Raw genomic sequence first — 18,306 nt, 5'->3', positions numbered from 1 at the left:
ATTCAAACTGCAATCCTCAGATCTCAGACTCCTGAGTAGCTAGGATTACAGGTGTGATCAACCAGTGCCCAGCTCCAAGACAAGGTGATACTCAATACTTTCAAATGAAACTTTGTAATAAACTATGTTATATAAGGGCTCAGTTAAAATTACTTTCCAAAGCTATAGGGCAAACAACTTCAGAGAAACTGTGAAACAAAATAAAGGTAAGTTTCACTGGAGACCAATCGAATGCTTTGTTAGAAAGTTCCCATTCAGAAATGGAGTTGGAGATAAATAAAAGAACAAAAGAACTTACTGTGATTGGAACTAAAGACAACATCATTTACATGAATATGACTATTTTTTTACCTTATCAAATTATGACTTATATTTTTTAAAAAGCTATTTGTTTTAGGACTTCAAATTAGATTAACCTCAAATCTACTAATTGGTTTACTTTTCCTTTATTTGGTGTTATAATTCTTAAATCTTTCTAATCATTAAAGGGATTACCAAGGGATAATAACAAAAGAAAACATTGTAGTTTAATGTGTTTTAAAAGATTTTTCTTACATCACTGTTTCTTTTGCAGTCACATACTGGGCCAGCACACTGAAAAAAATATTATTTCACAATTAAAGCATGCTAAATTTCAATTCTATTATATTAATTAGTAGTACAGTGTTCTAAAGCATTTGAAATAATTTATCAAATGTAACAGTGTCTAAGAAAAAAAGATACCAGTTTTGTGTTTAATCTAAAAACTATCAACCAATATGTATCTAAACTAGATTGCTCATTTTCAAGTTAAAAATGTGAAATATTCTTCTATGCATTTATTGAATTAATGTTTAAAATAGAAACTTACATTTCAATGTATTAGCATTGCACATTTACCTTTCCAGTGTATAACACCCTTACCTCTTCACTAATTTTGAAGCTACTATGATTAACATAAGAATTTCAAATATTATCTTACCGGATCCCTGATAGCAGTTTTGGTGAAATTCTCTATCCAGGAATTTACATCAATTTTAATTCCCACAACTAAAAAAAAATGCAAATTAATTCAAAATCTTATTTTTTGAAATACCATATTTGCTATTAACAGCTTAGGTAATTTACAGAATTGAAAATAAATGTTGGATTGAATTTTTTTTTACAGAAATGTACTGGGGTAGTATTCTTTAAGAAATAATGCAAGTGGGGGGCGGGGAAGATGGGTGGGGGGCGAGGGGAGGATGGGAAGGGATGGGAAGGGGAAACAAAGGAGGAGGCTACCATGCTTAATAAGAAATGTACTCATTATCTTGCCCATGTAATTGTAACCTCTGTACAGTATTTTCACAACAACAAAAAAAAGAATGATTGATTTACAAAAAATAATGCTAGTAATACTTAAATTATTATCTAGCCAATTAATTTAAAAAATAGGAATTGATGGAAAAAACATAAAGGATATATAATCTGAGTTCATTCTAATTGAGCTTTTAAGGAACTGGGCCAGTGAATCCAGTAAGTGATTAAAAAATGTATATTGAAAGAATAAATAGATGAGTGTGTGAGTTGGTAGGAGATGGGGGCACATAGGTGCAGACCTGAGAAATAACGGATTAGGTAAATAAGAAATGAGTGGTTGAGGGAGTGAAGGCACAAGTGAAAGATGAAGTCAATTCCATGTATTAGACCACTGCCCTCCAAGGAAACAAGCTCTATCTCCTCTTCCATCTGGCTTTCCTAAAGACACACTCTTTTCTAAGCTATAAACAATACTGGATTGCATCCTGAAAAAAAAATGCCTCATATCTATAATTTGATTGTGATTGTATTTTCCCACTTTAGCACATATCCAATTCTCATCAATGAATACTTATATTTTGTTCTGATTTGCTTGATTGATTTATTTTACCAACATTTTCCCCATGTTCTAGATAGCACATTTTTAATGCAACACTACCTAGTTCCCTTTGACACCACTGTGCCTAGTGTATAGATACAACATAATTAACCTTTTCTCTCTGTGATAGAAACTTACCTTTTATGTTAAATTATTACTTTTAGGTTTCCTCTTGGCCCATACTTTTGTGCATATATCTTTGAAAGGGGAAGAGGCTTCTAGAGCAGAATGGCTAGGTCAATCCAAGATTTAATTTTTTATATTTAAATATTAAATATTACAGCAAATTGGTGCATATATTTTATCAAGCACATATACACATATACAGTTCTTCAAAAAGTCATTAACTTTATAGTAGCATTTTGATTTTAGTCCCAATTTCATTGGTCTCTCATAATATGTTATATTCTTTTTGCAGACTTAGAAGTCTTTCAAGTTTATTTTGTTTGGAGTATTCTCATGAACTTTCTCATAAACATATATAGTCACATTTAATTTTAGTCACATGTATGATGGCTATGCTTACCTGCGGGTTTAAGAAGCTTGCCTTGGATAGATATTTCTACAGCTTTGCTTACCATAATGCCTGACTCAAAGGGACCAGGCCCGCTTGCTAAAATAAAGAAACACAGAACAAGATCTATCATATTGTTGAACTTCTTTCTTTAGAGATGGTGTTCTGCTCATAAAGAGATGTGTGGCCTCTTCTTTGTCATTTCTTCCTTGTTTAACTAGTCTATTAGAAATGTCTCAGAAATGGTTTTGATTAATTTACTTGTGGGCATGAATTCAACATCATGGTTGCATCTAGTTCCACAATAAAATGTCTGCACATCAAATCTCAGCTCTATAACCTTTGCTAACACATGGGGCAAGCTGCTAAAGAGAAAAGGGAAGAATGATCTTGGCTTCCTAAAGCTATCTTTACCTTCTATGTCCACAGACAAAGCTCCGAAATTCTCTGAGTTTCAGTTTCTTTATTTGCAAAAAGGAAAAGGAAAAATACCTATGCTCAAGTATGTTGAAAAAGCAAATTGGAAAGTTTAGAGAAAGAAACAGATAAAATATTTTAAAATGTTTTTTTTTAATTTTCATAAATACCAAATTACTGAATTAATGCTGAAAAATGCAGGCAATCAATTTGCTATACCTTATTTAATTCATTAAAAAAATTTTAATTTATTAGTTGTGATATGAGGAATTAACTACATATGTTTCTATTTATTATGCATGCCTGCCAGATATGCTAGCTATCCTTATTGGATGACTTCTGGCTGTGTAACCATTTTAACCTCTTGAACTAAATAAATGTCTTTCCTGTTTTCCTGATATTTTGCATCTACCATATGCTTTATAATGAATGACACTTCTGAGCAGTGAACATTAAATGTATTGATTTTGGGAGAGCAAGCAGTAGCAATGATTTGTTTTAAAAAGGAACTGAGAAAATGACTTCTAGAGAATGAATACTTACTGTTAAAGATAGGAGCAGTGAACACATAGTTATCATTATCTAGGCTCCTTTTGTAGAAGCTTTCTTCATATGTTTCAGGGTTTTCTTGCCAATTTTCTCCAGCCCTAAGGAGGAAATAGCTCATAATTTGTATTCTTTAAACTATAAGATAACCTACTTTTCTCTTTGTGGACACATTGAGGTTGAGAAATGTATCTACAACTCCAGTATGTCTAATGGAGTTAATGTTGATTGATAGTGTAAGTGACATGCATTCCTAAGCAATATATCAACATAACATTATATTAAGTATCAGAAAAACCTGACTCCTAGTTTTACTCTGTTATTTTCTAGTCAGGAAATCATGGGTAAGGCAGTTAGAAGGCTAAATAATAAAAATAACCTTTGATGACTACTCTGCTCATTGCAAAGACAGTTCTTACGATAAACAGAGAGAAGATGCATGAATAAACAGAGAAAATGGTAAGTGCCTCATTACCATTGCTGTAGATTATAAGCAGGCTCACTGAACTCGTTTAGTTGTGTTTTTGGAGAGGAGTCATTTAAAACTCTCTTAAACTTTATAACAAATATATGACTGGCAACATTACCATTAAAAATGTTATTATATCATGTGGCAAAAAAAGTGGAATATTGAGCTAATATAAACATTTCAAATGGATTTAATCTATTGACAATGATTGGCTTCTCTGAAGATGGCTTCCTTACATAACAATGTACCGATCCCTCGTACAAGTCATTCCTGTGTCCTTTCTTTAATTTCTACATGTACTTTGAACTTACTCTTTGGGATAAACTCTGGTAACCCCACCATCCGTCACTACAAAGCGTGCTTTCACTCCCTTGCTGAAAGAGAATACAGAAAGAAATTTTTGCTTGTTTTTTTAAATTAAACTTACCTTACATTACATTAGGTGCTGGTGATATACCCTCTGTTCCCCCCCACCCCAAAATAAGTTTTTAGAATAATCAAGGTAGAAATGCAAAATCATGTACTCAGAGTAAGTATTCAGAGGGAGTGTGCCAAAGGAATGTTATGTCATAGAAAATTAGGAGCTTCATTTTGAAAATGAAGTAGGAGTTAGCAGGAACCACAATGCAAACAAGACATCATCATCTATAGAGTAAAACATATTTATAGGGAAACTAGGGAAGAATACTGGTGTTTGGTGAAAGGAATACACAAGGAATAAGGGGAGAAAGAGGAGAATTTGCCAGGTGCTGGTGGCTCATGCCTATAATCCTAGCAACTCAGGAGGCTGAGATCTGAGGATCATGGGTCAAAGCCAGCCTGGGCAGAAAAGTCTGTGAAACTCTTATCTCCAGTTAACCAGCAGAAGAGCCGGAATTGGCAATGTGTCTCAAGTGGTAGAGTGCTCTCCTTGAGCTGAAGAACTGAGGGACAGTGCCCAGGCCCAGAGCTCCACACTGGCCTCTCTTCCTCCCCCCCACCCCAAGAAAAAAAGAGGAGAATTTCAAGTTTCAAATACAAGTTTCTAAAGAATGGCCCATTTGTGATTGTTGACTTGGAAATCCACACTAGAGTCAGGGTCTCATTATGTAGTCTGCGCTGGCCTGAAATTCAGGATGCTCCTGACAGGGCTCCAAGTGCTAGTACCACACTTAGCTGAGGGTCCCATCATTATCTTAAAATGAGTTATGCATTAGAAGATTGTGGCAGGTATGCTTCGCACAGAGAACAGACTGGAAGCAATAAAAATGTAATTACCCTTTTCTGTGATTTCTTAAAATGGGATTTTCAGGTGTAGATTATGAACAAGAAAACATTGTAAGGAGAAATAGCATTTAGTGACTGACTGGAAAAGGGATGGAGAAGACGATGTCTTCTTAAGAATATGTATGCAAGATGCTACTATAAAGTCAAGTAAATATTCAGAGTTTAATTTACTCCTTGTGATGTATAAAGTTGGGTAATGACAGATATTAGTGCTGAAATATACTCTTAATTGAAAATGAAAATTGTTAACAATTGTGAAGTCATTTTCCTGAGAAATTATTATTAAAGGGAAATCACAAATTTTACATTTGTGAAGCCTATTATCAAAAATTTCCCAGAGAACAGCTAAAATGAAATGTACAGCAAATATTTTTTAATTAATAGGAACACATACTCACATGTTTTTCTGCTTACTCCAATAATTCTGGACAAGTTCATTTGTAAAGCCTGCATCCAGCAAGACTCTATTAATCAGGTCTGTATTACCTAATACAGAAAGGGGGATATTTCCAGTTTATACTCAGATATTTCAAAAATTCGCACAATAATGAAATAAATATCATTGCTGTTTTCAAAAATTAAGGTAGTAGATTACTTTAAACTTTAGTGGGAATTGTAATTTACTAATGGATTGAATACAATTTCTTTTGCAAACCAAACCAAACATGAATGTACTCCTTAAAGTATTTAGATCACAGATTTTATTCAACAATGCCTAGTTTCTACATAGTTTCAAATATTATTTGATTTTAAAAGATTAAAAAATAATATGGCAAGAAATCTACAATATTTACCAGTGTCCAAAGTATGTAAATGCCTTTTTTTGTTTTTTACAGATGTGGGCTGTTTACTACAATTTCTAGTTCTTCACATGACTACATAGTCATCTCAACTGTTTCCTACTAAGCTTAAGGAGAAGCAAAGCACATGGTGAATGAAGAAACAGAACAGGTAAGTATGGATTTGACCTAAAGCACCTTGTTTAAACATATCTACACTTTTTTAGGAAGAAGAGGCAGTGTGAAATTGATTGCCATTTCCACTGTGTTCTGTAGTTTTATTTTATATGTCATGAGAAATAATTAGGATAAACTTATCTTGGAAAGGAGAATAAAATTATTTCATAATTTTTATATCCAATTTAATGGAATAGTTAACAAATGGAATAGTTAACAATTTTATTATTTCATTTGTAATGTTCTTACTTGATTTGCTTCTTTGATTGCAATTTTAAGATACAAAGTTCATTGTGAGCAAAGTAGTTCAAACATAAAGATGATTGAATGATATTATGTTTGTTGTCTTTTGCATTACATCCATATAAAACCCATACAAATTGGAAGACATAAATACATTTATAAGATGTATCTGTTTTCTTCTATTTAACTGGAGCAATGTAATAAAAAAAATCTTGAAAAGATCATTTAAAATTCAGTTTCCTAAATTTAAGAAGAGCTCTGGTGAGAATATTCTATTTGCATTTAACTTCATTCAAGTATTGATTAATTCAAACTTTGAATCTCAATTAAGAATAAATGACATCTTTAAAACATAAAATCAAGGATCAGCTGGTTTCAATATTCAAAATGATCAGTTGGTTACATCTTACAATTATAATTGACAAAATAAATAAACCAACATACTAGTTTACTAATATAAAAATCATATAATATGAGAAGATCATATGAACAAAGACTTAATGGTTATGGATACAGCCATACAGAGGAAACTATTAAAAATTAATGCATACTTACATGATGGGTTGTTTGGTGTTTTTCTATCAATAAACTCATTGAAGTTTAAAAGAAATTCAGTGTTATTGTCTGATAGTTTAAGATCACTGCAGTATTCTCTGGAAAAGAAAAACATACTTTATGATGTTAGGATGTTTCCAGGGAAAGTAGAATATAAGAAGCACTTGTTTTTTTTTTTGGTTATACATGACCTTGCATAAACTTCTTGCTTATTTGAATTTCTTTATCTCTATTAAAGCAGAATAACACTGGGTGCTGGTGGCTCATGCCTGTAATCTTAGCTATTCAGGAAGCTGAGATCTGAGGATCACGGTTCAAAGCCAGCCTGGGCAGAAAAGTCTGTGAGAACCTTATCTCTAATTAACCACCAGAAAAGCCGGCGGTGTCTCTGTGTCTCAAGTGGTAGAGTGCTCTCCTTGAGCTGAAGAACTGAGGGACAGAGCCCAGGCCCACAGTTCAAACCCCACAACCGATCCCTGACTCCTTCCTGAGCCCAAAAAAAAAAGCAGAATAATATGTCAGGAGTAGGTGAGGTAATTATAGGTAATCTATACTTAATGCCTAACAGCAGGACAGTTAGTGCTCAATACATATTAGGTTGTCTCATACGCTTATCAATTATAAAGATTTCATAGTTTCATAAAGAAATTGAAATAAATGTAAAATATTCACTAGAATTTTTTTACGCATTATATGTTAACATATTTTATTTTACTGAGATTTCTTTTTCCTGGTACCTGGGAGGAGTTCTCTATGACAATGCCACACATGTATGTAATGCATTCTATTAATCTCCCATCTGTCTCCTTCATCCTCCTTCTCAGAACAGTTAAGCATGTCTCCACGTTCTACTTTCACCCAGACATATAAAGTATATACTCACATATTCTTATTGAGAATTAAGATTTTGTTTTGGGACATTTAGAAAATATGAATCAGAATTCAGAAATTTGCTTATGCAGAAATAAGAGTTACTCAGAATTTTATAAGTTCTCCTTAGGTTCTGAACAATGTGAAAAAATACACAAAAGCTTTCAGAAAATAATTTAGCTTGGATAAACAGGAATTACGTTCATTTTAAAACAGACTGATAAGTGTTTGGGTCAAATGTTGAGGAAATAAATAAAAATAAAGAACACTGAAGTCTGAATAGTTTCAAATAATTTTAAGAACATGGAAATATGCTAAATATCTGGGCACTGGTGGCTCACAGCTGTAATCCTAGCTACTCAGTAGGCTGAGATTTGAGAATCACAGTTCAAAGCCAGCCCAGGCAAGACAGTCCCTGAGACTCTTATCTCCAATTAACCACCGGAAAACTGGACATGGCACTGTGGTTCAAATGGTAGAGAGCTTGCCTTGAGCTGAAGAGCTCAGGGATAATGCCCAGGCCCAGAGTTCAAGTACCACAACTGACAAAAAAAAAATTAAGGAAATAAGCTAAATATTATATTATCAGTGGAGAAAGGAGATTAAGTGGGAGAAGAATATAACTGAGTAAAAAGATTGTTAATATGTAAAATTTTATGAGACAACGAATTATATTACAATGTATTTTCCACCCAGTGCCACTGGCTCATGCCTGTCATCATAGCTACTCAGGAGTCTGAGCTTTGACAACTGTGGTACAAAGCCAGTCTGGGCAGGAAAGCCTGTGAAACTGTTTTCTTCAATAAACCAACAAAAAAGCTGGAAGTAGAGCTACGCATCAAGTGGTGGCCTTAAGCAAAAAAAATCTCAGGGACTGTCTCCAGGCCCTGAAATCCAGCCCCAGGACTGGCATAAAAATATCATAAAATAAAATCTATTTTTTCAGAAGGCTAGTCTCATTATGAGATTAAACATCAAACATTAATTATGGGATTAAACATTATGAAACCAAACATTCCAGACATCTGCATAAATACACATATGCATGCATATATATGATGATACATATATATCTATGTATACCTGATTGTACATAGAATATACATATATACATTATATATGGTACATTTGAATGTGTGTTCACACACAATCAATTGTAAATATACAAATGTCCTGTATGTGTGTGTGTGTGTGTGCCACAGAAATCAAAACCTACATCTGTCTTATTTATCATTGCAAAAATGACTTAGCATATTATCTGGAACACAGAGCTCAGCAAATATTAAGATGAATATTCAGCCCACTTGTCCTGTTTTAAATTCATCTTCACTTCCATTTCATACTCTGACATAGACCTAGCCAAGGACAGCCTTATCTGAATTGAGAACTTTTTTTGAAGGCTTTACCCAGCAATGCAAGCTTCAACAAAGAAGAACAAAATCAAACCAACCTTGGTGCTAAAAATGTGTAGCCAGATTCTTCAAAATTATCTGGCTTCAGGGTTTCTGAGTCTGTGAAGACAATGTTACAGTATTAGATGATCAATACAGAATATATCATCTAGGAGAGAGTCTATGACAGTGTGAAAACCTTAGAAAGAGTACCTAGTAAGAAAAATTAAAACTAGACTACTTACATCCTAAAGTTGAAACGAACAAACAACAACAACAACAAAAAAACTGTAAAGGTCCTCAATGCTTCCCAATATAATAATAAAATTATACTATAGATTAACTTCATTATTACAACAGATATAGCTGATAAAACATTGTCCATTTACTAGCCCTACAAATACTTGTTTAGAAAAGAGATTAATATCTACAAAACATGAGGCATTACATCTAAAATATCCATAGAAAAGAGTATACTAGAATTATAAAGAACATGATTTTAATAAACTTTTGATTGCACTTAATGAATTAATAACATTCTTTATATTAGATTGATAGAATCTTCAATGTGAATTGAGTTGCATATGAAAATACAAGTATATTTTTCCCTCATTTTTGCTGCTTATGTTTGAGTGCTCATGGAGGAAAACCCAGCAAATGAGAAGCACAGAGGATAAGATCCAATAGGAATGGAACTATCAGTGGAAATGTCAAATGTACTAAACAGAAAGAATTGAGCAACAAGAAAATACTTGCCCTTCATTTTTCCCTTTTTTGCTGTAAATCCATCAGAAAGAGAAAGCAGGGAAACAAAAAAAAAGAGGGTAAAGCAAAGGGGGGTCACAAACAATATTTTATTCAATGCCTTTCTTGAATAAAAATATTGTGCATAGATCAAAGGTTCATTTATGTACAGTTGTAGTCTGGAAAGAGAGACACATAGTTTTGAAGGCTGGGAGGTATGTCTGTCAATTTTACTAGAATACCCTCACTACTAAAGTTATTTCAAATGTCTGTTTGGCAAAGCAGCTAAGGCAGCTAAAATACTAAGGACATCAACCTATGAACTAACAGAATCACGGACCAATCACCAGAGACTCACTACTCATCCCCTCCTTTACCAAGTAAAGTATTAGCTCATGCAAAATTGCAGCTTGTTAAAGGACCATCATATCTGTTATATGAAAGTACAAATTTAAATGTATAGCTTATATTGTGATAGGTACAGTAGGTCTGCAAAACAACGACAACAAAAATCCTGACAGAAATGAAGGAAACTGAATTTACTTTAAAGTCGGATATAAAAAATATCAGATATGGATTTCTAATTTAGTCCTAACAGAAAAATTTTAGACTGTTAGTTTTAATATCCTTTTGTTCAAAGGATATGATGGTCATTTTACTTTACTAAATCTAGTTCCCCCAAAACAAAATCAGTATTAACAGCTTGAAATATGCACTAGTGTTTTAATAATTACTCCACATTCCACATGATGCTTAAAAAGAAACTAATCCACTTGAGTTACTGAGACATTAATTTGATTATGGAAAGAAGTTAATTGCCAAGCACAATATCATTCTGGCCAAATGCACAAAGGAAAAAAAGAAAAAAGAAAAAAAGGAAAGATAAGAAAAGGAAAAGCTTTACTTGCACAGTGCCATGAATAGAAACCATGTTGATAATTAGCATTTAAAACATTTCACACCAGTTAGCACACCCTTAAGATGACAGTGACAGAGGACACAGCATTGCAATGATTCTACAAGCACATAGCAAGGCAGGGAAGGGTGGTGGGGACTGCCAGTGAGACTGGAGTACCTGCTTATATTCTATCCAGATAGAATATTTCTTGTTCCTTGCATGTTTGGAATGGGTTAGAATCATTGCTGTATATTTGTTAACAGCAGCACCTACTAAAATGTGTAAGCCTTGAGTATTCTAGAATGTAGACGTATTTAAACATCTGAGACTAAGAGATAACAAAGAGACCCTCAAGTTGCTTTCACAGTACTTACATCTGGCCTGAGTTATTGTCTCTTCTATTTTGGCTTTTATATAGTAAAAACTGTAGGTTGGTAATACCAAGGCCAAACTGCAATAGAAACAAGAGAAGCATAAACACAAACAAACAAAAATGAAACATAACTTAAAAAAAAAGACACATCAAGATCATGGAAAAATCCAAAGGTCTTCCTCATAGGAAGGAAAGGACATACTACTTTGACAAGAAAATGCATTCCGCAAATAGAGTACTTAATTATGTTCTTGCCATGTAGTCATATAGCCCTCTAAAGGGTAGAGGATCAAGAAACATGGAAAATAAGCTACCTACTGCAGTCCTAAGTTATCTAAGGAAAGCTTTAGGTTCCCTACTACCTCCTGAATGTTTTACACTATTAATATTATCAAAAAAGAATATCATTAGCTATACATATATATTTAAGCAAACATGTCATACCACTTTGGATACTCTCTCATTAATATATGGTCTATATTTTTCAAAGAAAAATCATAAATGGAGAAGTATTATTGTTAGTATTTCACTGATGCATACAGACATTGGGAATGTATTCTTTTGAGGGATTAAATGCCTACTATTTTAAAACTCTGATTCTTAGTCAAGTTCCCTCGTGTCTGCTGACGGGCAAATTCAGATATTTTATAGCATTAGTGTAGGGATTATCTCCGTGTTTCATTGCCTCTTACACAATTGCGAGACTAGTTGTACAAATGATTTAGTGTGTATATCCCATACGATTAAGTAGATTTATTATATACAACAGGAAATATATCTTCAGCTCCATAGTTTACAAAGCCCATGGGGTTAATCTATCTCCAGCTAGATGTCCTAAATAGAAGAGCATTTGAGTGCAAATCTTAGAACAAACTCAGAACAGGTTAGAAAACAAAGATTTCTAAACATGCCTGTCATTATATCTAACACCTTAATAATTGGTTAAAATAAAAAGCTGCAAGGCAGATAACCTTACTTATTATGAAATGTCTAATTAATAAGACTTGTGATGTTTAGAACTGTTAAACAATCCAGTAGTCCCTGATAATCCAACTCTATGCTAACCATATGTAATATACAACATATAAAATGTAATCTTTCACAATGGCTAAAACTCAAAGGAGACACAACTAATGATCCTATATCCTCATTTACAGTTGCAAATGACCTTTCCTACCCAAAATTAGAAGAAAGCTACCGTGAAAAGAAAGCTACTGTGTGAAAAATATGACCATAGTTCTAAGATATCCAATGCAATTTCTTACAAAAAGATTCTTGACATTGCCAATTGTGTCACTGGACATTCACTTTCACGATTTCCCACAAATAGTATTGGTTTGGAAGGAAAGATGTGCATTTGTAGGCATTTTGTTGTTCTTAGACATTTTGAAAATCATTTAACTCATTGAAACCTCTGTATTCCCAGCTTCGAGGATAGAAATCTAACATAGAGTCTCATTATATGCTATATAGACATGGACAATATAAACTAAGATAGATTATACATGTTCAGATTTTCCTTTTTAGGAATATAAATGGTAAATGAAAATATAATGATAAGAAAGGCAAGGTTTACTTGTTAAAATTTAATTATGCAGAAAAGATAGCAAAATGAGTCAAGGCTTGTTACCTCCAATTCCCAAAACTTTTATAATCATTAAGTAATTCATAGACTTTCCTTATGGGAAAAGGTCAGGGAAATAAAATGTTATGTAGAGTTAATGAAAATTTCTGCATTTTTTTATCGATAACTTCAAGTGGAAGCAGAAGGAAGAATTAAAATAAGCAATGCAATCAGTCTGAAAGCAAGATGACCTTTCACAATTCACTTGCCATTTATAAAATGGAGAGCAGAATTACTGAGCATTTGAAGACTGTCTCCTACAAATTTCTCTAGGGAAATTAGGGCATTTTTATTGCTCCATCGCCATTTATTGCTAAGAGAAACTTATAGTTAAAACCGATAACATTCTATTGTGGGACTGAGACACTGTCACTATGTGGGTTACATCTCATGGATCACACACACAAAGAAGTGTGGAAGCCCATGAGGAATACAATAGAAGCATTAAGACTGGGATATCAAAATCACATTGTACTGGCCTATCTGACTGATGTTATTCATTGCCACAACCATTCAAAAGAAAAACAGCTATACTTATTTTTCAACTAAAGCCTACAGTTGTTTCTTTCATATATTACCAAGTAGGACACAGTCCCAGCATTTTCTCATATGAAATATTGTCTTTTCTTTCCATATAAAATTAATATATGAAGACTGATTTATTTCCTATTAGAGGTAAGTGTAATAAAGTGGATGGTTGAATGGTTGAGCCCATACAAGGTTTCTGTGACTCACATAAGTATAGTCAATTAGGTTAAATGGACATAGTCTAATTTTCAACTCCATTATTTATTTCCATCAAAGTAAGCTCTTCATTAAAAGAGAGAAAATATTCAATCAAATGATTTGTTATGGTATTTAAAAATACAGTACCCAAGATTGATCAAAGTTTTAGATGACAGAAACCAGCTGTCTGAAATTTGATATCACCTTCAGTCCAAATGTATTTTTTTCTTGAGGTTAAATATTAAATTTTGTTCCAATTACTATTTGCGAATTTATTTGTGAAGAGATTCAAGGAAATAATTATAATGGGACTAGAACTAGAGTAAGGATTTTAAAGCTAGAAACTTGGGAAGGGAAGGTGTGAGGAAAATTCATGATGTGAGAAAGGTGAATCTCTTCAGAAAACAGACAGGCGAGGCTAGGAATGTGTGATGTACATACCAGCTTTGGAAGTACTAATTTAATGTCTGCTAATAAGAAGCAATATTAAACTTGAAAAACCACAACAATCTTGGCAACATTATGGATATCATTTTGTGCATAAGATAAAGAGTTTGATAATGTAAATTGTAAGACAATAAAAACACAATAAAATATAATGGAGTAGTTTAAACAGCTCCCAGACTGCCTTATGATGTCAAAAGAATCACCTCACACCTTCCTCATTTTCAAGGTCAAATAATGAAGTGCTTCTAATGCAGATTTTATTTATCTAAGCAACTAAGGCAAGTGCACATTTCCACATTGTGCACAATACTTTTTCTTTGAATTATCAAAACTTTAAAGGCCAAAGGTTTTCAGACTTTCTCTTTTTTCATATGTCATGACAGGTGTATCCAAAAACTGAAAGGTGACAATAATAAAAAAATAAATACATAAAGGAAGGAGAATAGGACATCCACAAAGATTGCAGAAATATATAAAAATGCCTATGTAAAAGTTAGAGCTAGGAATTAATAGATGTTGAATATTTAAAATAGTCCTTCTGGCATTTCTAACTAAATCCTGGAGCTGAAGGAAGTGAAGAACTATCATGTAGAGTAGCATGATGTCAAGACTTTACCATCTCCTCTTGGAGACAAGTTCTGGCATTTCTAATTAAATCCTGGACCTGAAGGAAGTGAAGAACTATTATGTAGAATAGCATGATGTCAAGACTTTACCATCTCCTCTTGGAGACAAGTCCTGTGGTAACAACAAAGTGCAGGTGTCCCCAACTTTCTAGTCTCCCCCTCTCCCACACCACCACTAAGTTATATGTGTGCAATAGAGTCAGGAGGAAGGAGCAAAAGAAAAAGAACCTATCCATTTCAATAATAGTCATCACATGTAAGCCTAAAACATCTCGGTTCATTGTTGCTGCCAAAGTTTTGGACATCATTGTATAATTTGACAAGATCAAGAAGATCAGAAACTCATTCAATATAAAAATTCTCAAATTCTTCAAATTAAACACTTTCAATTCTATATAATTTTATATTGATCCTATTATATGTTAGAAGTTAGTAATTTGTAGAAGCTGGTAATGAAGACATGAATGAAGCAGGGAACATCCCCTGCTCTATTAATAATTGCTAGTAAAAAAAAAAGGTAAATAATAGAAATAAATCTCTAAATAGGTGAAGTGTGTTGTGGATAAGGTAAAATGACAAATCGTGGTAGGTGTTATAGAAAATACAAAGTAGAGGAGAGAGACAGGGAATATAGTGAGGTACTTACTACTTGAATGAAATGATTAGAAAAAGCCTTTATAAGATGACAAAAAGAAGCCAAGCACCCATGGCTCATGCCTGTAATCCTAGATAGTCAGGAGTCTGAAAGCTGAGGATCATGGTTCAAAGCCAGCCCAGGCAGGAAAGTCTGTGAGACTCTTATCTCCAATAAACCACTCACAAAACCAGAAGTGGCGCTATGGCTCAAGTGGTAGAGTGGTAGCCTTAAGCTGAAGAGCTGAAGGACGGTGCCCAGGCTCAGAGTTCAAGTCCCACGACTGACCCTTCCCCAACCCCCCCCCCCCAAAGAAAACAAAAAGCACATAAAAGCATGAAAAAGATGAGGATATGAGTATTGGAAATTCATTATAGAGAGAAATGACTTCAGGTTCAGAGATCCTGAGGCTGAATAGTAGCAGTGTTTATAAAGACTGAAAAAGAGTATGATGTGGTTAACCAGAAGGTATCCATGGAAGATTTGAGGGGTAAAAGCATGAGCAACATTGATCAATGTGAATGTAGGAGACTGCAGGGAGAGGGGGAAAGGAGGGAGGAAGAAAAGGAAGAAGAGAAGAAAGGAGAGAGAGAGAGAGGAGACAGATACAGAGACTATACAAAGACAGCTTATATTCATATGAATCTCAGGGTTTTGAAAAGTCAGAACCACAGGGAAAGCAGTGAGCTTTCTTGATAGTCAAGAAAGTAAAGGAGAAGCTCAACAAATTTGAAGAAACAACATTTTGAAAAAAGATTATTAATATAAGGGCCGTCCAGTTTTCCAAGGCCCAGCCAATGAGAGGGATCGGGACGTCACTGAACAGCTATTTTGTGTGGGTAAATAAATGAGAGCAACTATATATTTTATGTCAAATACCATGTCAAGAAAATACACTTTAACTTTATGTCAATTTGCAACTCAAATGTAATGTAAGCGAAATGAGTTAAAAGTGACTTAAGCTTAAAAATTTAGTCAGAGGAAGTAGTAAGTTCAAACTATTATAAAGATTTTACAAAATTTTATTACTTAGATAATCATTCAAAGTATGTGGATTTATGTCACATATATTTCTGTTTCTAAATTTTATATTGTTATCTTTTTTCCCATCTTTATGGCCTATAAATAACACTCCAGTAATTTTTGAACTCTTGGCCTGGATTGCCCCTGAGCTTCTTTGGTTCAAGGCTAGGGCTCTACATTTTGAGCCACAGCACCACTTCAGGTTTTTTTGGTAACTAATTTGAGATAAGAGTTTCACAGTCTGTTCTATCCAGGCTGATTTTAACCTCAACCCCCAAGCTCAGCCCCTGAGTAGCTAGGATTACAGGCATGAGTCACCAGTACCCCACTAATGTTCTCTAATGAGCATTATATTGAAAACAGGTTATGAAAATACAAAGACAACATCTAACCATTAAAAATTGTCTACTGAGGTTAAGAAGCCAATAAGCTCGTTAATATCATTAATTACCTGTAGTCTGTGCCATTGACTGGTGTCCATGTGTATGTCCTGTTTCCTTTGTCAATGTATCTCTAGAAAAAAATAGTTTGGCATAGTTATTATCACCTTTGCATGTATTCATATTTATCTGCATAATTTTCTATGAAGAGTAGAGCTATTTTATAACAGATTATTATTAACAATTTTGTTTCTGGTACAGGGGTTTGAACTCAGGGCCCTACACCTTGGCATTTTTTTCTCATGTTGGTGCTCTACCACTTAAGCCACACCTCTAGTCTGTAATAACATCTTATAAATCTTGTGATCCATCACCACTTATACACTACTTATACACAAATAAATGATATATTCTACATACTTATTGTGTTACATATGTGTATAAAATAAAATTGTAGAACACACTAAGTACATAAATGATGACACTTTCACCCATATTTTCATTTTAGTAGCATGACTTAGTTGTACAGAGGAGTTTCGTTTTGTTACATCCATATATGCATACAATGCTCCTTAAACAGACTTGTCCCTCCATCATTCTCCTCTCTTCTGTAAGCAGTTTCAACAAGCTTCATCGTTCTATTTTCACAGGTGTGCCTAAAATATTTTGGCTATAATTATCTCCCTTCTCCTTCTCCATTTGTCTCCTCTTTCTACGAATATTCTGCACTCTGACAAGACCTGTTTTATATATGAATCATTCATGTTTTTTTTAGTACACACTAATTGTTCAAAGAAATTTTGATCTAGTTTTCACAAATACATATATAATGTTTGTGAAAGATACAGAACTCATCAGGATAAAATGTTAATATTCATTCCAAAAGCTTGAAAGCAACATTTCCTGAAAACATTAATAATGAAATAAGACTATAAAATATGAGACAAGGCTCAAATATTTCCATATTTGCATATATGTAAGAGCAAATGATAATAGCAGCAGAAAGTGAATTCAGTCAGCTTCTCTATATTCAAATATGATTGGCATATTACTGTTAAACCACTATTGACATTCTGATGACAATTATAAGAAGCTAGTTAGTGTCACTGACGGTTAGACAAACATTAGATCTCCTAGGAAAAAGAAGCCCAGAGTTAAAGAACTTCATGAATATAGAATCTTTCTTCTATTTGATAGCAAATAAGATTTTTTTACGTTATTCATATTATCACCCTCACCACTATAACATCTACAGAAGTGTTATTCAGAATTAGTCACTTTGTTCAGTACCTTACTGTTATGTCATATTTATTACAACATCTAGAGTAGATATTATTTCACATAACTTGCTGACAAATAAGCCTTAAAGTAGAGGTAAGGTACTTAAATTTGCAAGGTAAAGAAAAACATAGCAAATACACAGAATTTGTTGTTGTTTTGCTTTGGCTTTATCATTTTTATTTGTTGTTGTTGTTTGGACAATGCTGAGGATCAAGTTTTGGGGTTCACAAACACTGGGCAATTACTCTGTTAATAATCCACAATCCAGTTCATTAAATCCATTTTTATGACATAATTTTGCTCCTGTTCAACAAACACCTGTATGGCCATGTATGTGATTGTTTGCATGCATTTGTGTAAGTGTGTGTTTCTGTGTTGAATTGAAAGGATATAGGCAAATTGATTAAGAGGTTTATGATCTAATAAACAATAAAATTTAAAAGA

The 18,306-nt window shown here is 33.5% G+C and overlaps 1 protein-coding gene across 1 annotated transcript in view; it reads right to left on the bottom strand.

Moving 5' to 3' along the window:
• Positions 1-18,306, bottom strand: part of Cacna2d1 (calcium voltage-gated channel auxiliary subunit alpha2delta 1) — a 270,236-nt gene that overhangs the window by 15,827 nt on the left and 236,103 nt on the right. The window contains exons 19-28 of the mRNA XM_042684525.1: positions 16,653-16,714; positions 11,123-11,199; positions 9,166-9,226; positions 6,846-6,943; positions 5,490-5,577; positions 4,137-4,199; positions 3,354-3,457; positions 2,406-2,492; positions 962-1,029; positions 556-594 (exon numbers count right to left, since the gene is read on the bottom strand). Coding sequence (XP_042540459.1) covers positions 556-594; positions 962-1,029; positions 2,406-2,492; positions 3,354-3,457; positions 4,137-4,199; positions 5,490-5,577; positions 6,846-6,943; positions 9,166-9,226; positions 11,123-11,199; positions 16,653-16,714 — 747 coding nt within the window. The remainder of the gene's footprint in view (positions 1-555; positions 595-961; positions 1,030-2,405; positions 2,493-3,353; positions 3,458-4,136; positions 4,200-5,489; positions 5,578-6,845; positions 6,944-9,165; positions 9,227-11,122; positions 11,200-16,652; positions 16,715-18,306) is intronic.

Source organism: Dipodomys spectabilis, unplaced genomic scaffold, assembly GCF_019054845.1.
Source record: "Dipodomys spectabilis isolate Male_0828 unplaced genomic scaffold, ASM1905484v1 ptg000089l, whole genome shotgun sequence".
Taxonomy (NCBI): domain Eukaryota; kingdom Metazoa; phylum Chordata; class Mammalia; order Rodentia; family Heteromyidae; genus Dipodomys; species Dipodomys spectabilis.
The sequence above is the reverse complement of the archived record's forward strand: the minus strand, read 5'-3'. Positions and strand labels throughout refer to the sequence as shown.